The sequence below is a fragment of the Manacus candei genome, unplaced genomic scaffold (assembly GCF_025592945.1).
Source record: "Manacus candei isolate 608988 ecotype Guabito, Panama unplaced genomic scaffold, ASM2559294v1 h1tg000071l, whole genome shotgun sequence".
Classification (NCBI taxonomy): domain Eukaryota; kingdom Metazoa; phylum Chordata; class Aves; order Passeriformes; family Pipridae; genus Manacus; species Manacus candei.
This window is the reverse complement of record NW_026138119.1, coordinates 9,658,379-9,684,283: the sequence shown is the minus strand read 5'-3', so window position 1 is coordinate 9,684,283 and position 25,905 is coordinate 9,658,379. Positions and strand designations below refer to the sequence as shown.

At 55.4% G+C, this 25,905-nt stretch overlaps 1 protein-coding gene across 1 annotated transcript in view; it reads left to right on the top strand.

Annotated features, from left to right (window-relative positions):
* The first annotated feature begins 357 nt into the window (after nt 1-357).
* Nucleotides 358-25,905, top strand: part of ARRDC1 (arrestin domain containing 1) — a 39,976-nt gene continuing 14,428 nt past the window's right edge. The window contains exons 1-2 of the mRNA XM_051808003.1: nt 358-551; nt 18,451-18,561. Coding sequence (XP_051663963.1) covers nt 434-551; nt 18,451-18,561 — 229 coding nt within the window. The 5' untranslated portion in view covers nt 358-433. The remainder of the gene's footprint in view (nt 552-18,450; nt 18,562-25,905) is intronic.

The following is a 25,905-nucleotide window of genomic DNA, read 5'->3' as shown; positions in this document are numbered from 1 at the left end:
CCTCAGACCCTCCCCGTCCTCAGACCCTCCCGATCCCCTCAGACCCTCCCGATCCCCTCAGTCCCGCCCGTCCTTCAGACCCTCCCGATCCCCTCAGACTCGCCCGTCCCTCAGACCCTCCCGATCCCCTCAGTCCCGCCCGTCCTTCAGACTCTCCCGATCCCCTCAGACTCGCCCGTCCCTCAGACCCGCCCGTCCCTCAGACCCTCCCGGTCCCCTCAGACCCTCCCGGTCCCCCCAGACCCTCCCGATCCCCTCAGACCCTCCCGGTCCCTCGGTCCCGCCCGTCCCTCAGCGCGGCCGGGCCGGGGCGGTGCTGGCGGCGGGGGCGGTGCGGAGCGGGCCCCGCCCGGCGGGGCAGGGCCAGCCGGGGCCGCAGGTGCCGAGGCTGCGGGCGGAGCGGAGCGAGCGGAGCGGCCGGGCCGGCGCGGCCATGGGGAAGGTGCAGCTCTTCGAGATCCGCCTGGGCGAGAGCCGCGTCGTGTACAGCCCCGGGGAGCCGCTGGCCGGCACCGTCACCGTGCGGCTCTCGGGCTCGCTGCAGTACCGAGGTGAGCCGGGCCTGCCGTGCCCGCAGCCCGCGGGGCCGTGCGGGTGCCCCAGGGAGGGTCACGGGCTGCCGTGGGGTGGGAGCCCGAGCGGAGCCTGGTTTCCCCCTCCCCGCCGTGGGTACCGGGGGCTCCGGGGCTGGCACAGCCGCTGCCGCCCCTCCTGCCATGCGGCGGCCCGGGAGGGGCTGATGGGAGCAACCTGCTGAATTATTTCCTCCTCTGCTTCCTCTTACTTTTTTTGCTCCTGTCCCGTAAATAAGCAAACACCGTCCCCGCACCCCTCCCGAAGCAACCACAGCAGCCCGCGGAGCTGGTGGGTGCCCGAGGTGGCAGCGGGAGGTGGTGGAGGAGCCCGGTCCTTGCCTTCCCTGTCCAGCCTTCCCGGAGCCCGGCGGCTTCCCTGCGCTGCCGGCATCGCTCCGGCATCGGCCCCGAGTCCTGGTGTCGCTGGGCTGGACGGAGCCCAGCAGGAGAATGTGTCAGGGCAGGGCAGTGGGAGGAGGTGGACGATGCCGTGTCCCGGCAGGAGGGAGGAGGTGGGCGATGCTGTGTCCCGGCAGGAGGGAGGAGGTGGGCGATGCTGTGTCCCGGCACCAGGGCTGCCCACCCACCTGCCCACCCGCTCGCAGGCACCATCAGCCGTGTTGTAACATCTCGGATGAACTTGGTCGTTTGAGCTGTGGCTGAACTAGTCTGGGAGATGCCCAGGCTGTGTACAGGGTCCTGTGTGTGCCAGGGGAGAGAGTGCCCGCTGGGCACAGTGGTCTGGGCTGTGTTCCTGAGGCTGTGTTCCCGGTATTGTGGGGTGGGGTGGCTGCTGCTCCAAGTGAGACCGAGGCCTTGCTCGTGGCTGGTGCAGTCCATCAGGACGGAGGGGTGGGGATGGACTGCAGGGAAACGAGCTGCTGGGCTCGGATCTTCCAAACTGGAAGCTTCCTCCCCCGCCTTAGAGAAGTCGTTTGCATTTGCAAGTCAGCTTTGCGCTCAGTGCTGTGGAAACGTGAACCGATTTGCTGTTTTCCCTGAGGTCTTGCTTGCTTCTCTTGTGCGCGCGATTCTTCCTTTGTAACAGATTATTAGGGGGGAAGAAAAAGACCAAATAATGTAAAATGCAATATGTCTTGAACAGAGATGTCAGCCTGGATGATGGTGCCTACGCTTGCCTGTGTCTTGCTTTTGTGAGCACCTCTCCCAGTTGTCTGCTTTTTGAAAGCTTGTGGTGGAAAAAAGTATCTAGGACAAGTGCAAACTTGTAGCCTGTTTAATTCCTGTCAGAGCAAAACAGTTGTGGATCCAGCGTTTATCTTCCTGGAGAGTACTCCCAGAGGTACTTCCTCCAGCAAAGATGTTCTTAATGGCCCATCCCATTGATATCCACCCCTGTTCCTGAAGGAGCTTCCTGGGAGAGATTAGAGCGTTTGGCCTTGTAGAGTTTGGTTGTGCTGGCCCCTGGCCACAGTTACACCTTGCTGCTGCCTCTACAGCTCCCATTTTGGAGAGGACCTGCCAGGCTCTGCTCTACACCAGCTCTCCTTTGCTTTCTGGTGAGCTTCCCGGTTGTTGTAGGGAGAGGGGAAGGTGTCTCTTTGTTTTAGACCTTCTTTCTGCTTCCTTATTGCTTTGATTCTGTGAGACATCAGAGTCTGGTCTAGCCCCTGAACCCAGGAGGGGTTTGGCTGTGGGATCTGGTGTTTGGTGCTAGTGCAGGGATTTTGGTTAGAGCTGAGGCAGCTGAGCAGGGCTCTAGGAAAGCTGACAGAAGCACAGAGCCAAAATCTGAGGTGGGTTCCATGTGGCTGTTGCTTCTGCTGTGCAGAGGTGACCTGAGCAGCTCTTTTAGGCTGAATTTCCTGTACATTGGCTTCACAAGCTGGGGCGGAAACTTTCCATAAGAGGTGTCTGAACTCACCAAGTTAAGTCATGTTGGGATATGAAACCAATGTCTGCCAAGTGCAAGGTGGCTCTTTGCTGTGTGTTCTCCCTCCTGCTCTGTAGCTTGTGGTCTCTGGTGTTTAAATGCTCCACACTGGGGCTGGGGAATCTCTTGGATTCCTCTCCTTCCTTCTGGATGAAGGAAATGTCTCACTATCAGAGGAAGAGGCTCATGTAGCTGCTGAAACACCCTTTAACAGCAATTAACATGCTGGGAAGAGATCTTAAAGGGAGTAGTCAAACCCCTTAAGCTCCACAGGGATCACACAACCTCTGACACCTCTGGCTTTCTGCTGGGGTGTGGGGAGAGGTGGGTGGCATCAGCTGTCTTACATACTATATACCCCCACATCTGTGACCAGCTGTGACTTTTCAGACTGACAAACAGCTCCCAGGAATCCTCACCCCTGGCGGTTCTGGCCCACAGCACCAAGGTTTGGTACTTTCCATTTCCTGAACCAGGCAAGCCCGGTGAGGTGTCAGGGTTGTGGTGTGTGAGATCACAGGCAGAACAAGCCTGTAGATGACTCTTCACACGGTAACTTATGGCTCTTGGAAATTGCACCTTCTGAAAGGTGACAATGCAAACAAACAGAGCTCAGTTCTGCCTTGCTAAACACACCAGAAATCTTGGGTCACAGGACAGCGTAGCTGGGGACACACCTTTGGGGATCATAAATGCTCCCACTTACGCTGGCGTCCGTGCCAGCCCTGCTGACTGGTAATGAAGGCTGTTCAGGAGCACATCATCTTCAGCTGACCTTGTGACACTGTCACTGGTCCTTGGTGACCCACATGGACCTTCTGGGGAGGCACACTTCTCCCTCTGGCCGTGCCAGGGTGAAGGACCTTCCCAGAAAACTGCTGAGCCTCAGGGGAGAGCGCTGACGGAAACGTGGAATTCCTAATCATTGTGCCTGGCTTGCTGGGTAAATCATCAAACATGGGTGTACAAAGAATCATTAATCTTACAGGAAGCTTGCGTGGGGACAGCTGGAGATGGAGTTAATTTGGGGGGAGGGAGGAGGGAAGTTTGTTTGGAGCAGGGCAGGCAGTCCCTGTTGCTGGCAGGAGCGTGCAGGAACAAAGGCTAGTGCTGCTCGAGGATGATGGAGCACTTTCCTCTCAACTCTGTGCCTTTCAGGGGACTGTGTGGATTATTTCGGTCCCTCTGTCTGCTGTTCAGTGAGGCTTCTCACCACAACAAGTGTAATGTTAAAATAACAACCCTCTCTGCCAGGTCACTGAGAGTAAAAAAACAGCAAGTGCTTTCCGGAACAGATTTCAGCACTTTGCTATTCCCTGCTCTGTTATTTAGCTGTCCAGGTTTATGCAGGGATGACTTGACTTTAAAATCACTCCCTTGAACTACAAAGCTCCAGACACAAGTACCCGTGTCTGTTCACGCTCTCGAAATACGGATACATAATTCCCATTTCTGCAGAGCAGAGAGCCCATGAATCGTAATTTCCTTCTCTGATCTTAAATGTAGTAAATATTCTCACTTCTCATAAGGAGAACAGAGAAAGCTGGTGGTGAAGGGGGATGGGGAGCAGGTCACTCAAATCCTGAGTCATGTGCCCAAACTAAAAGATGACTTCTGTTCCCTAGGAGGGCAGTAGGAAGAAGTTTGGGTTTGGCTAACGTGCAAGGTATTTCTGATGTGTGTGTAACCTGTGCCCTTCCTGAGGGGAAGGGGTAACACCAAAGGACTCTGTTGGCCACTGTCCTCCTACCACTTGATCTCTGATACAGTGGAAAATATTGTTCCTGCAGAAAGGCTGTGGCTTGGGCTGCCTGGGACAGGATGGATTCAGTCCCTGCTTAGCAGTCTGAACTTGGCTCTATCCTGAGTCAGAGGTTTGTCTTTAAAGGTGGGTTTGAAATCTCTGTGCTGGCAGCACAGGTCACCTGCACACCGTCAGGGCAGCAGGGATCCCACGGCTGGTCCCTGCTTTGGGATGTGCTGTGGGGAGGGAGCACAGCACCCAAAGAGCTGAGCAAGGGCCTGTGGGGTTTGGAAAGCAGGAGCAGCTCCAAAGCTGCCGCTATCCCTGGCAATCCTGGCAGTGCCCAGTGAGGTCCTCGAGCCGTCTGGTATCCAGGAGCAGTGGTGGGTGCCAGGATGAGGCAGGAATTCCCTGCTGTGCAGGAATGCTCCTGGATCGCTCCGGCAGCCGGGATGGCTCCTGCTATAGCAGAGGTGGATTAACTTTCTCTCTCATTGTGTGAGACAGCAGGGAGCTGTGTGGCCAAGTCTGTCTGAGGCTGGGGAACAAAAGAGGGATTTTTGCTCTCCTGGCTGGCTTGCTGAGAGAGCTCCAGCTCCTCTGGAGTCAATAACTGATCACGAGGTGGGTTTGTGTCTCTTGTCGCTGCCTCTCTGCCGCTCCCCCCGCCCGCGCAGCACTTGGGCTCAGCTGAAAACCTGTTTGCTGCTTTCCTTGGCGAGGAGACGTGCCACGGCCTCCCATCCCTTGTTTAACAAAATGGGAGGACAAGTGGAGTGGAGTTGTGTCTATCTGATTTGCTTCCAAGTGTGACAAGCGGGGTGTGAGTGCTTATTCCTCCCCTGGAGCAGCGCAGAGCTGTCAGAGATGGAGCTTGTCTTTCAGGGCTGGAGTCGGGTCAGCGGCAGGGGAGGCTCCCTGGCTGGGACAAAGGAGCCCGTGGGTTTCCATCCCTCTCCTCCTGAGGCAGTTTCCCTTCCTGGCAGGGCTGGGTGAGGAGGAGCAGCCAGGGAGGGTACTGGCTCTGGCCAGCCCCTCTGCCAAGGGAGGTGCGGGTGCAGGGATGGGTGTGCTCTGCTTGGTGTGTGTAGTGGAATATCTTGTGCTGAAGGTCATCCTCAGGGAAGAACTAGGTCTGTAGAAGATATGGAACTGTAACTTGACTTGCTAGAGACTGTTATGGCCAGTAAGAGTAGGATGGAGCCTGAGATAAGCTCCATTGGTTAGAGCATGGTGCTAATATCATTGTGGGTTTGATCCCCACATGGGCTTAGGAGTTGGACTTGATGATCCTTGTGGATCCCTTCCAGCTCAGAATATTTCATGATTCTGTGACATGTGGACCATCCTCTGCTGTCTGGAGAGAGGATGCTCAGGCTCTTCCAAGAGGAGAAGCAAGCGAGGTGGTTGGGTTGTGCTGTGAAGCTGCTGCAGACCTGACCGGTGCCAGCACATAGAGAAAGGTGCTCTGCCAGGCACTGGGGCAAGTCTTTTCCTCCTCCTGCTCCTGGCAGCCACTCCTGAAAGCCTGGCAAGCATGCCAGGGGCTGGGTTTTGATTTGGTACCTCTTTCCTTGAGGGCTGATTGCTGAGATACCCAACCTACAGTCTTTAGGTTACTGGTGTGACCTCTGGAATCTGGCAACAGGAATTGCTATGGAAGTTAATTGTGTCTTTGTGCTGCTCTGAAAATCTGTCACTCTTCAAATCTCTTGTCTAGAAATGGAAACTGCTTAGGAGAGGAGAAAACGAGCAAAGGACCAGAGTGCTGCCAGTCAGCTGATTTTTGCCCTGTGTGTGTGCTCGGAGTCCCTGGGTCGTGTCCAGGATCTGAAACAGAGGTGAAATGGCTTCAAACCACAGAGATGTTCAGGCTTCTGTCAGCTTGTGATGGCCTTTAAACAGCAACTCACATGCCCAAGTCTCTCTGATGGCAAAATAAAACTAGGTGATGGAGTGCCAGTGTTAGACGTGAGCGAGATGTTCTGCTGTGTAAGTTTGTGGGCAGAGGCCTTTCACCAGAAAATGGGTACCTGTGGCTGAGTATTGTTTTGCCCAACATCAAGTACTGGTTCAGGGCCATGTGGTTGAATTGCATGGCTTGAGCAAACTCCCACAGGTATATTGGGAGCTTGAGGTGCTGGCTGATGGCAGTGGAGAGGATACGGGGGTGTCCCGAGGTAAGGATGGATGCTGCTTCCGACCCCCTCGACAAGATGTGCCAACCTATAATTATTTGGAGGCCTAGTTTGAGAACACCCTGATCTCTGAGCACCTTAATCTTCATTAAAAACTGGAGCTTATCAGATATCCTTAGCAAAAGCTGTTTCCAAGAAGCATGAATCATTTCTGGAGCACTAATGCTTATGACTTCCACTCCTTTGTTCTTGCTGACGGCACCGTGTTCTCGGTCGTTCTGGCTCCAGCAGCTCAGGCCAGAGGTGACACCGCTGCAGCAGCTCACTGTTCATCCCTCCCAAACACACCCACCTGAATCCCAAATGCTCCCAAATGCAGTAAGAACAGGACAAAACTGGCAGGGTTCAGCTCAGGTCCTGGATATTTCTTTTCTGTCTGTTTGGACCTCTGAGGTGCCCAGCCTGACTGGGAGCACTGTCTTACCCCCTTGTAGCACTCCCAGCACAGCGAGGATTTGTTATGTATCTGGTGCTCTGGTAATAACAAAAACATAAGTCATCTTTCCAAACTGATGATCTTGCTATAAATAGAGAATCCAGCTGCTTGCTTTGAATGGCATCAAAGAAAATCATAGGAGCAGCTCTTATGCAGAGTGAAGTGGATTCTGGCTGTTTTCTCTAAAGATGCTGGGGTTGGGGGATTTCTTGACAACAGAGATGTGCAAAGGCAGTTCTCCAGATCTCAGTGTGGTGTGTGAAATCTCCAGTGGGGAGCAGGTGGAGCTGGGATCTCTCATCCCACGCTGTGCCTTCCTGCCTCCCCATGGCAGAACCTGCCCGCGCCGGTACCTGGGTGGAGTGAGGAGGCACTAAATGCAGGGTTGCTTTACTGCTCGTAAATAAGGCTCTTCAGGAAAAAGCACTTGAAACCTCCCCTGCTGGGAGGAGGGGAGCTGGCTCCGGGCTCGTGCCTGGGAGCTGCAGCAGCACTAAATCATTGCGAGGTGTCTCAGCAGTTCTATCTGCTGAGTTGTGAGTTCAGCGCCTGGAGCAGGGCGGATGGACCTCGGTGTGATTCCACGTGGTTCCTTCTCTCCATGCTTCTTGTCTCCTCTCCCTGTCTGTGGGCTCCAGCCCCTCACACTGAAACTCTGTTCCCAGGATGGCTGAGCAGTCCTGAACGTGCTGCTTTTGTCCTTCTCAGTGCTGTGGAGGCAGAGGCTCTCTCAGGACACTGGGTTATGGCAATATTGTCTGTGCTGAGTCCTTCCAGCCCCAGGCACAGCTGGGGGGTGCCCAGCACGTGACAGGCCTTTCCTGTCCCACCAGGTGCTGAACTGACTTTGCAAGTGCTCATCTCTGAGATAGGGAGTGGGTTTTGGGGAGCTCATGCCCAGGAGCATCCCTTGAGCCTCAGGAGGGGGTGAAGGAGCCTGATCTCCTCTCCTGAGCTTCTGCATTGCATCTGCAGGGCTGTGTGTTGCTGAGGCCAGGAGAGCAGTGTCCAGCTTGTCGTGGGTGGCAGCAAGGGTCTGCCAAAATGAGCAGGACCTGTTTTAGCCTTAACTCCTAGAAAAGGGTATCTGAAAGTGTCAGAAGAAAATGAGCGTGACCCAGTCCTGCAGCAGAGTCTGGCCCACAGGAGCCCTTGTGCTCTGGTATTACTGTAAGCCTGTTAAGCATGAATTTCCAGAACTCTTTGAAGCCTTTATTTAGAAAGAGTCTGAAAAGGGAGTAGGCTCTGGTGAATCAAACTCTTTGTGGTGAGTAGGGAAACCTGATCAGTCGGCTGTTTATCTGCTGCAGTGGCTTTTCCACCCAGGATGGAGGGGTGATGCTCCTGTGGCGAGGGCAGAGGGGCTGTCTGGGAGAAGGAGCAGGTCAAACCTGCTCCGGGGTGTGGGAAGAGCAGAGTGGAGCTGTCAGTGGTCGCTCACAGAGGTGTGTTCCCAGGACATCAGAGGGCTCAGCCTCCCTGGCTGCTCCTTGGGAATCGCGGCTTGTTCTGCCAGCAAGGTGGGAAAGGGTGCCAGGCTTTGCATTTGCTGGGAAAGAATGGTGGAGTTAATGAGTTTGAAGGGGTAGTTTGGTTACACCCTGGACCTGACTGGTCTCAAAGCACCCAGCACACCCCTCCTGGGACCTGCAGTGCTCTGTGGTAGGTTGTGGTGGGGCTCCTTGCCCGGTTCTTCCTTTTTTAGACAGCCAAGTCGAGTGTACCAGAATATCTTAAATGCACTGGCCTAAAGCAGTGCTAAGTGCTGGGTGGAAACCTATTCCACTTTGGGCAAACTATAAAAAAAGAGGTTCCTCGCTCCTGTTTCAGTGCTGCTCAGCCCAAGGAAGGGTGGCTGTGGTCCCTGGCTGGCTGAAGTGTTGAGTGCTGGCAGGTCCTGGCATCCATCAGCATTCCTGTGAGCCGGGGCGAGCTGCTGACTCTGCTCCACTCCACTTGTCTGGCTGCACACTGGGCATCTGGGACTTGCATTCCCTTCCCACAGGGCTGTTCTAGGGGCCAAATGCTGAAGATTAGGATGCCCTGACCACTTCTGTGTGTACAGCCTTGTTTTGCTTTGAAGAGCATAACTTGCTTAAATTCAGGGCTCACAAAAGTCAGTTTAAGTTGCCCAGGCACCCTGAGAAGGATGGAGTAAATTAGGACCTGTCTTGTGTAGGGGGTGATGAGTAAAGCTCTTCTGGACTTTGCTGAGATCCTAAATATGAGATGTTCCTGTACCAGGCTGGCAGCTGCAGGCCCTGCCTGCAGTTTGGTCCCATCCCAGTCCATCCCACCCAAGAGCACCATAGACTCATCTCTCATGGATGGGATGAAGAAAAGTGAGGATCTAGAAGGCAGACAAGCACTCCACTCTCCAAACGGGTCACAGCTTCCCCCTCTGAATTTCTGTCCAGAGAAACACAAAGCAAAGAAGTTCCTTGAGACTGAAAGTTGGCTGCACACCCCAGAGCGGTTGAAGATCCACATGAAACGCTGCCACTATCTCCTCCAGCCTTCTGCTGCTCTGCAGCCTCTCTGCACTTCCCCTCCAACTCTCAGAGGGATGGATGTTGGGAGAGGAGGCTCTGAGTGCTGCCAGCGTGGCTGAGGTGGGTGGCTGGCATGGAGATATTCGTAGGGAGCTGTGAGATCTGCCTCTCTCTCTGCCAGATAGAATCTTGCAGTGCCTCCTCTGCTGCTCTGATCTGGCTGTTCCCAGCACACAGGGATACCTGCATCTGCCATCCATGGCTTGGGAGGAAGAGGACAGTCCCTCAGGCTGCTGGGGTGGTGCATAGTTGCTCTCCTTGCAGGAGGACCTGAGGGTTGCCCTGTGTCCGGCTCTGCTGGACTGTTCAGGTCAAACAGGCTGTCTGTTTAGGATGGGGCGAGCGTTTGGGCTCCCAAAACTGGTCTGATGTACAATTTTCTCCTTCCCTGTAGCCAGTGCTAGGCCATGTCCACTGACTCTGCTCTGCCTGCCTGTTATGGTACAGCCTCCTCTGCCTTTGTGGGCTCTCAAGGCAGAGCAAGCCCATTCCTCCCCCCTCTTCCCAGACTTCTGCATGGCACAGCACCGGGAACTACCTCAGCCTGAAGCTTAAAAAAAACCCCAGACTTGCCTTGTTTTTGCAAGAGGCGGTTTTGGAGGAGTGACTCCCCCAGCACCCCCTTTCTGGAGCATGTTTTTGGAGCAGTGAGGTGCTGGTGGCAGCAGCAGCACAGCAGGGATAGGGGTGAAGGGTGCAGCCCATCAGGCCCCGTGTGCAGGTGCTGCAGTGTTTTCATGCCTGTTGCTAATGAGCAGATCCAAGGCACAGACTTTGTGGCATGTGGTAGTCCCCCTCCCCTGTGGCCTTGTTCACTGGTGGCTTCATTCCACCCCCAGCCCAACATGTGCAGAGACAGGCTCGTTAAATGTGCTCAGCTGAGGATTTAATTCCAGATGTTCGAGATGACCCCCTTCCTTCGAGGGCAGACAGCGTGCTGATAAAACACTGGGATGCTATAAATAAACCTGTTGGCTCCACAAGGGAGAAAAGCCTTTGGTTTGAACAGGAGTTTGTTCTAAACAGGAGCCCAAGAGTTTGCTTTCTTCTCTCAGGGTGTACGTTGACCCCTGATTTTGGGGAGGAGCTGGAAAATGTAGGTTTGCTTGTTGCTCTCAGTGTGATGGAAGAAAGTGCTGGAAGAGGTGGGGAGGACAGACCTGCCTGGGAAAGGGCTCAGACAAGATTTGTTCTCCTGATTTTCTACAGGCACACACCTGCCCAGCTTCCCTTTGGAGGCTTCTGCATTCCTAGAATGAGGACATCCTCTGTGTGTCCATTCCTGCCCCTCCCTCATGCTCAGATGGACTTGGGCTAAAATAACTCCTGCATGGCCAAGATAATGGCTGTGGGTCGCTTTGCCCGTGTGGCAGAGTTGGGGTTGCTACAGGTGGAGTTTTTCCAGGCTGTGTTGAGGAGCTGGCCCAGCCTTCCTGCAGCGTGGGGCTGTGCTGGGTGGGGCTGTGCTTCCTGCAGCTTGTGTGGGACATCCAGGGGGATCCTCCTGCCTTAACCTGGCAGTGGGCACGTACAACTCAGTTGCCACAGCCAGGGAGAACTGGCACTGCTCAGCTTGGGCTTGCAGGGCTCTGCTGACCTAGAAATCATCTCACTGAAAGGTCAGAGCCAGGAAGGGAGGGACTGTCCCTTTCACTGCCGTGAGGGGTTTCGCTGGTCCAGCCTCTTGCAGGGTGCAGAGGGCATGTGCCAGCCTGGGGAAGGAATGACTGAGTGGCAGAGCTCTCTCCTCAGGGCTAAATGATGCTAAAGCCAGTGCAGAGGGGGCTGCAGGGGTGTCCTGAGCCCCAGCTGGGCTCGTGTGTGGCAGAAGCATTGCCATGGGCAGCAGCACGGGGGCAGAGACAGGTCAAACTGTAGCAAGGACTCAGTATTTCCCTGGGAGCCTGTCTGCAGCCTTGGAGCAGGGAGCTGTGTTGGGTGTGAGCTGTGTGATGGGCTGGAAGGCCGTGGGAGGTGGGATGTCCCCTCTGGTCACAGGGAGCAGCATCCAAGTCCTCCATGTGCTGAGGGCTGCTGGTGGTGTGGGAGATGCTGCTCCACGAGTGTCAGCTCCAGACAAGTCACCTCCTGGGGCCTGGGTACAGGCTTGGATTTGAGTTGAGATGGAAAGCATAGACTACTCTTCTAGACAACTCCTTCCACATTAGGGGCCAAGTCTCTTTCCTGCCCCTGTGCTGGGCTCTTGGGAAGGAAGAAAATAAAAACCTCCCCAGACAATCCTGAAGCTTGTGCCAAACCGACCACTGCCTCCAGCATTTGGTGTAAGCTCTGCTCTTGCCTCACTGACTTGTGAAAGACTATTTGTGTCTCAAGAACTGACAGGATGGACCCAGAAGGATGGGGACATCTGAGAATTAATTAGGAGCTGTTGTTTTAATTAGTAGTGTCTTACTATATTCATGCACGAGGGAGTTGTGTGTCTTGTGAGCTCCCAGCCTTCCTGCTCAGCAGACATGAGCCCTTTCTGTCTGATGTTGTATGGGTGTGTTTCAGTGTAAAGGCCATCAGCAGTACAAAAAAGCCTCATCCTACCCCTTTTTGGGGTTTCAGTTTCCTTGGTGTCCACTTTTCATGGAACTTTTCTAGGAATTACCCACTCTCTACAAACTGCGAGTAACTTGCTCTGTGTGTGGGTCTTGCTCTCTCCCAGGCTTTCCATTTTCCCAGCACCATCTGATCCTGCTTTGCTGGCAGTTTGGGTAACCCCAAACCCCTCATCTTCATACAGATCCAGGACAGGGCCTCTACAGGGCTGAAAGATCTAAAAGATCACCCAAACTTGTGATCTTTGCTGAACCCAGGGGTGTCACTCTGAGGTGGAACTGTGGTGCTGTGTTGAGGTGACTTCCTGCTGCCACTGCCACAGCCCATCCCTCTGTCAAGGACAGGTCCATGCTACTGTGGGTTTGGGAAGGGCTTGGGGTTCAGGAGGATCCATCACCCCCTTCTCCCAGGGCTGTTTCTGACCCTTGGGATGGAAAATGGCTCGTTCCCAGCTCATGAGATGCTCTCAGTCCCTGCAGCTCTTGGCGCTCAGACGGCAGGTTGAAGGAATCTAATTAAAAAGCGATCACTGTCTGCCGTGGCTCTGATGGAGAGGGATGAGGAAGGGGGGCTCTGGCTCCCCATGGCTGGTTGCCATGAAATGAAGACTTCTCTGATACAGACTTGTTTGACTCCCACAGCACTCTCTCCTCCTCTGCTCCCCTGTTATCTGCACTCAGGTGCACACAAGTTTTCCAAAGGGTGTCTCAGTCCCCAGATCCCCTCTGGTTACAAATGTGTGCCCTGGTCCCTTGTCCTGCATGAGGTCACTGCGGATGCACAGGGTGGCTCTGCCATCCATCTCATCCCATGGATACAGGGCTGGGCCCCTCCTTCCCTGCACCAGGGATGGCTGGAGCCTCTGGGTCCAGCAGGCAGGGCTGAGGCCATGTGGTGACTCGGGGAGGCTTCAGCTGGCAGAACCCCAGGGCTTTTCCTAAGTGCTGTTACAGAGCTTGGTCACCAGTTCTTCATCTGTCCTTGCAGAGGAAAGGGAATGATGGGACATTTGGTCTGTTTGTCCTGTGTAAACTGCTGCCAAATGCAACAGCCACCACCCCCAGCTGTGCCAGGTTGTACCAGGGCAGGGTTAGGTTGGATCTCAGGGAAAGGTTCTTCCCCCAGAGCGGGGTTGGGCACTGAACAGGCTTCCCAGGGCAGTGGGCACAGCCCCAAGGCTGCCAGAGCTCCAGGAGGGTTTGGACAACGCTCTGAGGGCCAGGGTGGGATTGTTGAGGTGTGCAGGGACAGGAGCTGGACTTGATGATCCTGGTGGATCATGGTATTCTTCCAGCTCATAGTATTCTGTGATTCTATGAACTGGTTTTGCTGCCTCCCCTGCTCACCCCCAAAACCCCAAACCAACCAAGATATCGGCATCCACCTCTGCCCATTACTGTTGTGGCAGGTGTGTGACACAGATGGGACTTGAAGCCGGAGGAGTTCACTTGGGACTGGAGCTGAGTGCAGGGTGGCCAGTGAGTCTCTGCTTGCTCAGGACATGACTGGATTTTGGAAATAGGGATGTGCACATACAACCTGCCCCTGGCAGGGGAGGGGACGCGTGTCCTGTGCTTTCCTCTTGCCTGAGATGAAACACCAGCTCCCCCAGGAAGGGCATCTCACTAAATCGTGAGAAAAAGTAATTTGAAGTCTCCTGCTGCTCTCCTTAAATCACCTTGGAAGAAGGCAGTCCTGCCCAGCTCCTGGCATCTCTATTTTTACTTAGTGCAGAGATGGATATGGCTGAGCTGTCTCCTTTTATTTCCAGCATTTGGCGCGTGCTGCAGCGTGTTGCTAAAGATGTGTGTGGCTGGATGCGGAGCTGCCTGCTTCCCTGGATCCCCCAGGGACTGCGGGGGAGAAGGGCTCTTGTCTTCTGGATGGCTTCATCATTCATTTCTTCCCTACTTGCTGCCCTTTGCCTCCCCCCTCCACTTCCCTCACGGTTTTTGGACTTTGTTTTTTTCCTGTATTTATTCAAATCACCCTGGGTAAACAGGGAGCAGGAACATGGTGACTGGGGCCACTGGTAGCCACTGGATTCCAGAGGCATTTTTAGTAGCTTCCTAATAACTAGAACTGACCTGTTCTGATGCAGAAACTTCTCTTATTTGTTCTGTTTGCAGCTTTGCACAGAGATTTCCTTGGAAAGGCTCAGATTGTACATTTTCCTTCCTGACAGTCAGGCTGAAAATCTCTGTGCCTCAGGTGGCTGCTGCTGCAGCAGCTCTGGTAGTGCCAGCTTGCCAGGCCTGTCCTGCCAGTGCCATTTTTGGGTGGCAGCTGCACCCAGAGCCACCCGAGTTGTACCTGTCACACGCCCCTGTCCCTCCTTCTGCTTGTGGACAGGAGCCTGTGCACGATAGCCAAGCAAGTCCCCAATATCTCCCCTGCCCGTGGGATGCTCATGGACAGGCTGATTTCATGGTTAGTTACTCCAAAACCTGGTTAGGAATGAGATAAATGGTTTGACCTGTTGAACTGGGCACCTCTGAAACCTCACAGATAACCTGGGGGGAACGAGACCCCTGTGGCTGCCAGGCTTTCTTGGGCTCTGGGAATGAAACTGGGGGGGCTGTCTGGCTGTCCTGGACCTGCTGCCCCCAGCACTGTGGGTGGACCTGGGGACCTGCTGGCTCCTCCAGCAGCCTGAGGGATGAGCTGGGACATGTGATCCCTGTGTCTAGCTGGAGCCCCACTGTCAGCCACGGGGCAGTGCCTGTGCTCAGAGATGTTGGCCACCCCATTTCCCACTCACTGAGATGGGGGGAGCTCATGTTTCTGGAGCAGGTTGGAGAAGATGCTCCATAACAAATCTCTGCCCCCTGAACTGCTCCAAGGCTTGTCCTGCATCTGCTGACATCCTGCATCGTGTGCCTGGTGATGGTAGGCTGAGAGCTTTGGGGAGTGTAGAAGAATGTTGCAATTTCATTGCTGTGAAATTCCCTTCAAGCCTTTTAGCTGGGAATGTTGCTTTCTGCCCTTTTGGTTGCCCTCATGCACCTGGAATGGCAGCCCCAGGGTGTGTGATGGTCAGGAATGTGGCTGGAGAGGGCTGCCCTCATGGGGGTACAGGACTGAGACTCCTGAGAACCCCAGAGCTCTCAGTCAAGGGACTGTCCCTCCTCTGTAGGAAAGGCTGGCTGCAACCAGCCAGTTTGGGATGTCAGTGGTGAATTGAGAAGCCTTGGAGCTGACAGCTCCTGTGCCTGTGCTGGAGAAACCCCTGGGTTCTCCCTGCTGGCTGCAGGGAGACTTTTGGACATGGTCTGACTTTAGCCCTGGTGTTTGACCACGGCAGCAGGGCCCACCAGCCAAGGGCTGGCTCTGAGTGTCAGGCTGCAAACCCACTGCCTTTGGTTGCTGAGTCTGTCTGTGTGGGAAGGGAGCTGGACCCTAATGTGTGTGTGGCTGAGCATTCCCACCCACCTGCCTCCCAGGAACAGGAGCACCTCCACACCGCAGTGCAGCAAGGCTGGAACTGGAGCCTGCCCTTATCTGGGCCTTGCAACAGATGGTGGGGATCTATAAACTCCTGTGGCTGAGGGGGAGCCTGCTCAGGGGCTGCTGCTCCCAAAGGGTGGGAATGTTCCCCAGTTCTTGGCTGGGCTTTTCTCACTCACATCTTCTGTGTGAAAAACGTGGGAGTGAAGCGGTTGAGTCTGGACTTGATTTGACTGGATCCATCTGTGTTATCTGGGCTAACTCAGAGCAGGACAGGCTTGTTGTGAGCCTGGAGATATGGTGGTATGTCCAGGTAGGAGCAAGAGAGTGGGGGTACATAGGATGCCACTCAGCATCATCAGCCAGGCCAGGGAGGGGCTTGTCCCGCTCTACTCTGCCCTGGGGCGGCCTCCCCTGCAATATTGGGGCAGTCTGGGGGACACAATGGAAGGAAGAGCTGAAGCCATTAGAGAGTGTCCAAAGGAGGCAACGAGGATGGGGAAGGGCCTTGATTTGAAGCCGGGGGAGGACACTGAGGGCACTTGGGGTGTTCAGCTGGAGAAGAGGAGACTGAGGGGGGAGCTCATGGCAGTTCCACCTTCCTGGGCAGGGGCAGGGACTGAGCTCTGCTCTGGGGGGACCAGGGACAGCACCCAGGGAATGGCTGGAGCTGTGTCAGGGCAGGGTCAGGTTGGATCTCAGCAAAAGGTTCTTCCCCCAGAGGGTGGTTGGGCACTGTCCAGGCTCCCCAGGGCAGTGGGCACAGCCCCAAGGCTGCCAGAGCTCCAGGAGGGTTTGGATGATCCTCTGGGGCACAGTGTGTGACCCTTGGAGATGGGCCTGTGCAGGGCTGAGGGTTGGACTGGATAATCCTTGTGGGTCCCCTCCAACTGAGCAGATTCTCTGACTGCTGATGCTGAGACCCCTCCGTGGTTTTGGCTTTGCCATCTTGCAAAAGAGAGAGTTGGATGTGACCTGGAGGTGTGCCAGGGGTTTGCTGTGATGGTTCACCTTGCGAGGGCTCAGCCCAGGTGTGCTGTGGGGTGGGCAGCTCCTGTTCTTGCCCTGCCTTGGAAATGCCAGCGCACATCAGGGACACGAACAAGTGAGAGATGTCAGCCTTGGTGCTGTGTTTGTGTTTGGTTAATGAGAGTTGGCATCTGGAGCTGCTTATCCTTTGTCCTTGAGTACAGAACAACACTTGGACCACAACAGGCTCTTCCTCTCACTTGTGATCAGCTGTGAGGGTCTGGCAGGAGGTGTGTGGGGGGGAGGCTGTTCTTCCTTGTGGGGTTAGAGACTTTAAGCCCTGAGGAGCTCATTCCACCTGACTGCACACAGCAAAGCACCCTCCTTTACCAGGGCTTGGGTAAGAACTCGGCATTCCCCCTGCAGAGAGGGCTGGATTTGGGGTTCCTTCCACACTGTCCTGCATGGAAGACAAGGTCACAGTGGCCAGGCAGGTGCTCTGGAGAGCTGTTTGAGGTGGTTGCAAGCAGCATCACTTGGTGTTTGGGTAGGTGGGTGGAGGTGGTGGTATTGGCAGGACTGAGAATGCTTGTGGAGGGGATGGGGAGAGCTCTTAATCCAAGGCAAACTGGCCACCTGCTTCCCAGGGAGATACTTCCTGTGGCTGTGGCCTGATTACGGGGAGCAGATGGGTGAGATGGGCACGGGGTCTGTCGGGTGGTTCCTGCCACCTTCCTGCCAGCAGAACTGTGCACATGGCAAATGGGGTGAGGCAGTTCTGTGGGTCCATTAAATCTCTTGCAAAGCCTGGTGGGATTTGGGATGGGAGACAGCCCTGGGGACTGTTTGTGCCACTGTAGGTGTGCCTGTGTCCTCCCTGCGTGGAGGCTGCACTGCAGATCTTCTCCTGCTGTGCAGCACGGCCAGTCTGTCACGTTTGTCTGTCTCTGTGGTCCGGTGTCGACATCAGAGTTTAATTTCAACCTGCTGAGTATTGGCCAAGACTAACTGAAAATGTCTGTGGGGAGCTGCTCTGAGAGCCACATGGCTCCTGAGAGCCACATGGCTCCTCTGAGCCAGGCTGCAGGCTGAGCTCAGGGGTGACTTTCTCCAGGCGAGGCACGAACAGAGCTCAAATTACTGTCCTTGCTTTTGGAGGGTCAGATGGCATCTCTGGTGCCTCCAGACTGTGCTGTGTGGCTTTGCTGAGCCCTGTGTCCCCAGCAGAGGAGGAAGCCACTCACCTGGGAGTGGTGTCTGGCTGCTGGGAAACACCCTGCATATCAACATTTTGGAGGTCCTGATGCAGGACAAGTGTTAATGGGCAAAGTGCTTTCACTGCAATCCTTTGAAGCTGAGGCTGACTCTGGGACTTGGGAGCAGGCTCCCAGGGGTGGAGATGTCCTCTGAGGTTGGCAGGGCTGTGAACTCAAGCAGCAAAGAACTTGTTCACACTGCACTAGGGGGTTCAGCTTTCTGCTGCTGCTTCAGACAGGGTTGTACACCTTGTTTAGCTGGCTAATGGGCTTGTGCAGAACATGTCTCTGCTCCCAGGGACAGTGGGACATCAGGCTCCTTGTGGGCTGGGAGGCAGCAGAGCTGTCTGCTGCTCATCCCTGTCTGGACAGGGACACCCAAGTGTATAGGAGAGCACCAAGGTTAAGAAACAGCCTCTGCCACCGAGGTCTCTCTGTCAGCCAGAGTGCCAAGGCTGTTCTGTGAATCAGGAGGGGAAACTGCTGCTTTTGGGGGAAAACTAGAGAGAGGTTCACCTCTCAGAAAGCTGGAATTACTGCTGGTAAGGGCTTTCACAGTGCAAGGAAGCCAGCATGAGGACTTCAAAGGTGATAATGTCTGGGAATAGCACCGGGGTAGCAGGGAGTGCTCAGCAGTGCTGGGAGTAGGGGGAAAACATGATTTTGAAATGAAAGCTGACCTGATTCTGCTGCTCCATTTCCGCACCCTGTGTGTGTTTTCACGAGGCACTGCTCCTGTGCAGTACCTGAAGCAGGTCTGAACCTGAGGTTTTTGCTTTCTCCCAGTGCTTACGTGTGTGCTGTCTCTCCACAGCCATCAAGGTGAGCTGCATTGGGTCCTGTGGGGTGTCCAACAAGATCAACGACACAGCCTGGACCGTGGAGGAGCAGTACTTCAACAGCACCCTGTCCCTGGCAGACAAAGGTATGGGCCACAGAGACCTGGAGGAGATCTGCACTTCTGGGATGGTTTGCAGAGATGGATCACCCAGACCTCAGCACCCTCTCCACGTGAGATACCCCTTCACAGGCTGCCTTGGCCTGTGCACAGGGGATGGGAGCCAATATTAGAGACTACAAGAGCTTAGTAGGAGCTGTGCAGAGGAGCATCCTGAGTAGCTGCAGAACTTGGCAGGCACCCTGCACACCCTGCTGGCATCCTCTGGCCCTGGTCTGCCTGAAGCAGAGCTGTCAGCAGTGACTGCTCTGCTGTCTCAAGGCCCTGTGGGTTCACTCTGCCCCACTTCCTGCTTGTGTTGACTATGGTGGTCACAAAACTCTTCTCAAAGCTGGCCAGAGGAAACCAGGAGTAGTTTGAAGGGGATTTGGAGGTGTCACTTGTGCTCCAAGAGAAGCACTGGGAGCGTGGCAGGACCAGCCTGGGACAGTTACCTCTGCATCACCCACAAGTGAGATGCCCAGAGATGGTGACAGGGTTGTATTATCTATGGGGTAAAGTGACACCAGCAGCCTCTGGGGGGATCTGGGCCCGAATGAATGCTGTCTTTCTGCTGTTAAATAGGTCAGCCTTACCACAAATAATTCATGCTGTGCCCTGGCTCCTGTTGAAATCAAGCAGTGCCAGTATTCACCTGCTGAAGGCAGTGGCTGTAACAGTAACATGGCAAAAGCCTGGGATAGCAGGAGCTCAGCCCTCTGATACTGTTTTATCTAATAACAGGAAGTGGGTTAAAACTGAAGTGGCAGTTTCTGCTAGCTCAGCAATTTTGCAAGCAGAGCTTTTAGCATGGAGGGGAGACTGACCTCATCCCCACAGCAACTGGAGAGAGTGCTGCGTGCTCCAGGTCCCTGGGAAGGGAGACAGCTGGCTGGCTCACCTCTTGGCTCATGGCCTGGGGGCTGCAGGGGGAGGTAAACTGTCTGGGAGGGCAGTGGGAGACATTCCTGCCTGATTGTGGATGCAGGGCTGAGCACAGAGCCTGGCTATGAATGTCAGGGTGACAAAATCCCTTTATGAGGTGCTGCAGACCACTGAGTTTAGATGAGGTGGGGGCTGGAGCCTGCAAATGAGTCTGGACTCGTGGAAAGGTTTAAACCTACAGCTGAAAAATGCACCTTTTGCTTCTAGTATTTAGTGATTCAAGGGAGAGCTGTGATCTTGTGGTCGGTTCTGTCCTGGTAAAGCTGAGCAGTGGCACAAGCCAGGCTGGAGTGGGAAGAGGCAGATGTGCTGTTCGTTGGGTTTGCAACCTCTGGGAGACTTCAGTGGTTGCTTTGGCAGTCAGTTCTTGTGAGGCTGCCCTTGGGAGCCGTCCCCTTGACAACTAGGACCAGTGTGGGCTGGGAAGGATGGAAGGAAGATGCATTGATGACTATGCATTTTCATGGCTCTGAAGTGTCAACTTGGAAGGCCTGAATTCCAAAGACAGCCAAAATTTGGTGTTCCCAGTTCTTAAACTGTTCATGGAAAACCCTAGTCTTTTGGCTCTTGCTTTGTCTGGGACCCAGACCCTTGTGTGCTGCCCAGTGCAGTGCTGCTGTCTGTCACCTGCTGGTGTCACAGACTCTGCCAGCTTGGGTGGCAGGGCTGGGCTGCTGGCAGTGCCTGACTTGTCTGAGGTGCAATGAACTGAAGGGGAAATCTGAGCCTGCTCAGAAGCTGAGGTGTGCTGTGGTGTCATTGCTGTCCTGCCTTGCAGAGCTGCAGTGTGATCATGGCCAAAGCCTGGCCCCAGTACCAGCAGTTGGTCTGGAACAGCCTGCTGGGTACTCGCAGTCACTGACCTCTGCCCTTCAGCTTTTTGTGTCCCACTGGACACAACTGCTGGAGCTCTCAGCTGCAGATTCCCAGCTCCAGGGAAGCAGGCAGGGAGAGGGCAGGCTGTCCCTGTGTGTGGGAATGCAGCCAAGGGCAGTGCTCACAGGGATTTGCCCTTCATGCTCAGGAACTGGACAGGCAGTGTTTGTGCCCGGTAGGATGGCCGGGCCTCTGTGAGGACTGGATGGGATGAGGATGGGAGGGGGTGGTGTTGGCCCTGCCTTTGGCCCCGAGTCCACCAGCAGGGATGACTTTGAAGCTGCCCCTGGCAGTTGCTGTGCTGGCTCCTGTGGATGTGGGAACAAAAGCCCTGGGGGCTGGCACAGCTCCAGCCTGCGGCACAGGGACAGAGATAACCCTGCTGTCACAGCCCTCACCGTGACATTGATGCCTGTCTGGGCTGGCACAGCAGAGGGAAGCTGGGCTGCTGCTCCGTGTCCCTGCCTCTGTGTGTGCCTGTCTGTCTGTCCGTGTCCTCCTGGCAGTGGGGCAGTGGCAGGGGTTTGCTGGGGGATCCTCGGTGCTGACTCAGCCATGGTGTTTTTAGTCTTTCCAGGAATAGCTCCCAGCTGTCCTGGCCTTTCCTGAAGAGAGCACAAAGGAGCTTCAGGCAGATAGAATGTCCCTCATGGGTGTTCCCTGGGGGGCTCCTTGCAGGGCTGACCCCTGGCTGGGAGGGGAAACTGAGGCAGGCTGGACTCCTGGCACTTGGCATGGTGAGCTTGCTGGTGGATGATGGCAGGTGCCAGGGTGTGGGTGAGTTAAGGGAGCTGGAAACGTTTCCAAGGAGACTCCCAAAGGAGCTGGCCCACACTGCCAGCACACGACTTTTTCCCTGGTCAGGATCTACAGCCACCGGTGACAGAGCACCACGAGCAAAGCTCACTGCAGTGGCATCTGGAATGGCCCTGCCACGTGTGTAAAAACCACACAGAACCCCCCAGGGTGAATCCATACCTGTTCCTCCAGGTGAGGGCTGGCTGTGCCCACCACTCTTTTCCCTGCCATGGGAAGCAAGCAGCACGAGGGAGGGCAGGACCGTGGGAGCCCTTCCTGCCCTGCTGCCGGAGCAGCTGATCCGCACAGGGGACGTCCCTGCCCAGCAGCACGAGTGGAAATGAATGGAGGAAGGGGAGGAATTTGCTTCTGCCTCAGAGGACTCTTCTGTTCCTGCCTTTCCCCCACTACCTCTTCTTTTTGAACAAGTGTACTAAAAACCCCAAAAAGGCAGGGGAAGCAGTGTGTCTGTGCTGGGGGGAGCTGGCAGCCAGGCTGTGCCCTGGGGCAGAGGGTGATGCCGGGCTGTCCACTGGCACCATCCCCAGCTCTGTTGCAGAGGGTTCATCCAGCCTGGTAGTGTTGGCTCGGCTTGAGGGAGGATCCCAGATGTCCCCAAGGCCACCCAGCCGACGGGGCTCTGTCTTACAGGTCCCTGGTGAGTGGCTGGTGCTCCAGTGGTTCCCCCGCAGTGCTGGGGAGGTGGTGCAGGGACAGGCTCAGCCTGAAAAACAACCCGCCCCGTGCTCTGCCTTCCCACATCCTGAGCAGGAGGTTCGAAAAACAGCGATCCGTGCTCTTTGAGGACACGTGGGGGGAAGGGGAGAGCAGGTTTGCAAAACTATGGAGGCTTTTCGATTGCTCTTTAAGTCTCTAAGAGAGACTCCACGCTTCTCCCACACACCGTTGCATTGAAGTAAGTGAGGGGGCAGCTTGTCCTAAGTGGCACCAGCCGTTGCTTTATTACACAGCGGTTTGGGGTTTTTTAGGGCTGTACCATTGCATGAGAAGGGAGGCAGGCCCTGAAATAACCCAGATGCCCACTTTGCAATGTAAGACACTTATTTAAGGCACTTTCCCACCTCTCCCCTGTCTTGGAGCAGCACCCAGGGTGTGGAGGACTCGGCTGTGCCACTGGAGCATCGGCCGGTTGGTGACCAGTGTTTTGCTGCAGAGGACCCTGCTCGCCTTGGTGCCGACCCAGTGCTTGTCCCCACTGGAGCAGCACATCCTCCCTGCTCCGGGAAAGCCTCTGGAGTTGAGCAGGAGCTGGAGGCAGCAGGCACCCGTGAGGAGCTGTGGATTGTGCTGCAGCCTTGGCAGTCACACACAGGCCAAGGGTTTAATGAACTCGGGCTCTTTACATAAAAGCTGCTGGGAAGTGCAGAGCGTGCCAGCTGCTCCAGAGCCTCTCGCTGCTCTGTTTGCTGAGAGCACAGTGCAGTGCAACAGAGGTCACTCAGCCCACAGGGGCTTCTCAGGGAGGCTCCTTGTTTGCCTGCTTTGAGGGGAGGCTGAGGTGGGGATTTGCTTTTCCCACTTGGGCTTTGACTGCTCCCTGGTGCCGGTTTTTTTAGGGGGGGGGATCTCTTTGCAAAGAAATGCAAGTGGAGTGGGGGCTGTTGGGGTTCTGTAGGTGTCAGCAGCACAGGAGATCAAGTGGCAGCGAGTACAGAATAGCACTGCTTGTACCCACCACTCTCAAACACAGAGATGCTTCTCTTGATCCAATATAATGGAGTGATTCAGCTCCGTGGAGCCTCCTGCTCCTCTCCCCCTCCCTGCTGCAGCTCTGTCCTTAGAGGAGCAGGTTCATTGTGTCCCTGCACCCACATGAGGCTGTTTCTGCCCTGTATCTCCAGCTGCACACACAGCCCTCGCCCTGTGCATGCAAAGGTAGACTTTTGGGGTTTTTTTATTCCCTTTAAATCCTCCTTGTACCTGAGTTGAACCCGTGCAGGGAGCTGGCTGTAATTTCCAGCTGACCTTTCTTCTGGCAGCTTGTTAGTTAGCTCGGAGCACTGCAGGGATTTCCTGGCAGCTCCACACGCTTCCTCTGCTGGCAGATTTCTTGCACAAAGAGCTAAAAAGGGGCAGCTGTGCATCACCTCTTCCCTGGGGTGGTTCTCTGCCGGCCTGGCACAACACCTTCATGGCCAGCAGTTGGCACAGGGTGACTCTCCTGGCTTCCAGCTGAATTTAAAAAACTTGGTGACCTGACTGAGCAGGACTGTGAGACCTGTGTCTCTCGTTCTGTGCTCAGGAGTTGCTGTGTGAGCAGGTGATGCTCCTGGAGAGCCCCTGCCCAGGAGGGAGCAGGAGGGTGCCCATGGGCAGTGGTGAGCCATTAAGGATGTGCTGGTTCCAGCTCCTGCCCACGCTCAGCTGCCGGGCTCAGGAGCAGGTTCAGCCCAGGAAAACCACGCGGAAGGATCTGCACTTGCCTTGGGTCACTGCTTCCTCAGCACTTCCCAATTTCTTGCCTCAGTAGATCAGTTAATCCTCTAGGTTTTTTTGCAGCATTGCCATACTGCCAGATCCTGCTAATTCATGGAGAATGTCCCTGGAAAGTGCTGACACAGAGGTTTATGGGCAGTGGAGCCCTCTCCTCCATGCTGGGCTCTGTGGTGCACTGCCTGTGTTACAGAAAGGTTTATCATTACCCATGTTGGAGTGCTGGGGGTTGTTCCTGCCGTGTCTGTGTGTGAGCAAAGCTGCTGTGAGCGAGTTGGTGCCATGAATGGGAAGGTGGAGCCTGCTGGGGCTGTGCTCCCTCCCTGCCTTACAGAGCAGGGGAGCTCTTGTTCGAGCTGAACGCTGAGGCTTTGCTGGCAGCTTTGGCTGTGCTTGCTGCTCTGGCTGTTGGCTGCTCCCTGGGTGGCACTGTGTCTGTGTGTGCACTTCCCTCATTTGTTACAGTTTGTAATCCCGTGTATGAGCTTCGTTCACCAGAGCCTGAGCTGAGCCCTCCTGTTAAAGCTGTGATGGCTCAGCATCACCTCAAGTGCCCTGGCATGGGCAAAATTACCTCTCCTCATCTGACAGCTCTGCTGCAGCCTCCTGTGAGCTAAAGAGCTCGGACCCCTTGCTTGATACATCAGTGTTGAGATGTATTATGTATCTAATATTCATTTTTCTGGGCTGCAAAGGTGGATGACAGGAGAGGGAGAGGAGGGAAGGGGTGAGCAGGATGCTGGCAGAGTGATGACTGGGGGGTCAGTGTCCCACAGCACAGTGCAGGGGTAGAGCTGCCCATTCCTCCAGCCCAGAGTGGAAAACACAAACCTGCTGCTTTCCTGCTCCCTGCCTGGAGGGCCTCCAGAGGACAGTACCCGAGCTGTGCATCTGCAACACTGATACCACTCCATCTCAGCACCTTTGGAGGAGCTCACCTTCCCCAGGGAAGAGGGAGGGCTGATTTTAGAGCAGCAGGAAGACTATATTGCTCTGAGCCATGGCGTGGGCACCAGCAGGCACTGGGTACCTTTCTGTGCTACTTGATTTGGCCAACACAATTAATGCATCACTCGCTGAGTAGCCAGAGAGGAATTGCCATATGGCCTGGCCTGCTGTTCCTCTGCTAGAAGAACCAAAAAATATGTGTACTCCAAAGGAGCAGCCTGTTCCTGCTCCTCCACCTGTGTGTGCAGCAGGAGGGAGCAGAGCCACAGCCGTCTGCTTGGCTGGTACCAGTGGGGGGAGATGGGGATTGGGGTGGGAGCCCCGTTTCAGCCACTCCCAGGGTGCAGAGGCACCTTCCAGCTCCCAGTTGTGGTTGTAGAGCAAATATCATCCTCCTCTTCTGGGGATGGAGGGAGTATAACATAGAATATTCACGGAACCACAGAATATGTGGAGTTGGAAGGGACCCACAAGGATCATCCAGTCCAACCCTCAGCCCTGCACAGGACCATCCCCAAGGGTCACACCCTGTGCCCCAGAGGATCATCCAAACTCTCCTGGAGCTCTGGCAGCCTTGGGGCTGTGCCCACTGCCCTGGGGAGCCTGGTCAGTGCCAACCAGCCTCTGGGGGAAGAACCTTTTGCTGAGATCCAACCTGACCCTGCCCTGACACAGCTCCAGCCATTCCCTGGGTGCTGTCCCTGGTCCCCCCAGAGCAGAGCTCAGGGCCTGCACCTCCTCTGCCCCTCCCCAGGAAGCTGGAACTGCCATGAGCTCTCCCCTCAGTCTCCTCTTCTCCAGCTGAACACCCCAAGTGCCCTCAGTGTCCTCCCCCGGCTTCAAATCAAGGCCCTTCCCCATCCTCGTTGCCTCCTTTGGACACTCTCTAATGGCTTCAGCTCTTCCTTCCATTGTGTCCCCCAGACTGCCCCAATATTGCAGGGGAGGCCCCCCCAGGGCAGAGCAGAACGGGACAAGCCCCTCCCTGGCCTGGCTGGTGATGTTCATCTCTTCTGTCCCAGTCTAGCCGTGGATGCAGCCTGGCGAGGCAGAGGGGTGTGTTGTGCCACTCCATGTCTCCTGGCCTGCAGCCTGCTGTGTGCTCAGACCTCTGGGCTGGCTGTCCCAGCACCCCACAGTGTGAGGTTTCACAGGAGTGAGTAATAAAAGCTTGTCTGAGTGTGTTGTGTTTGTGCCTGAGTGACCAAGGCACCTCCCAACCCCCTTCTGGCTTCCCCACAGTGCCTTTCCCTGCTGGCACCATCCTGGAGGTCCTGGCTTGGTGGTGGTGACCATCAGCCTTGTGGAGAC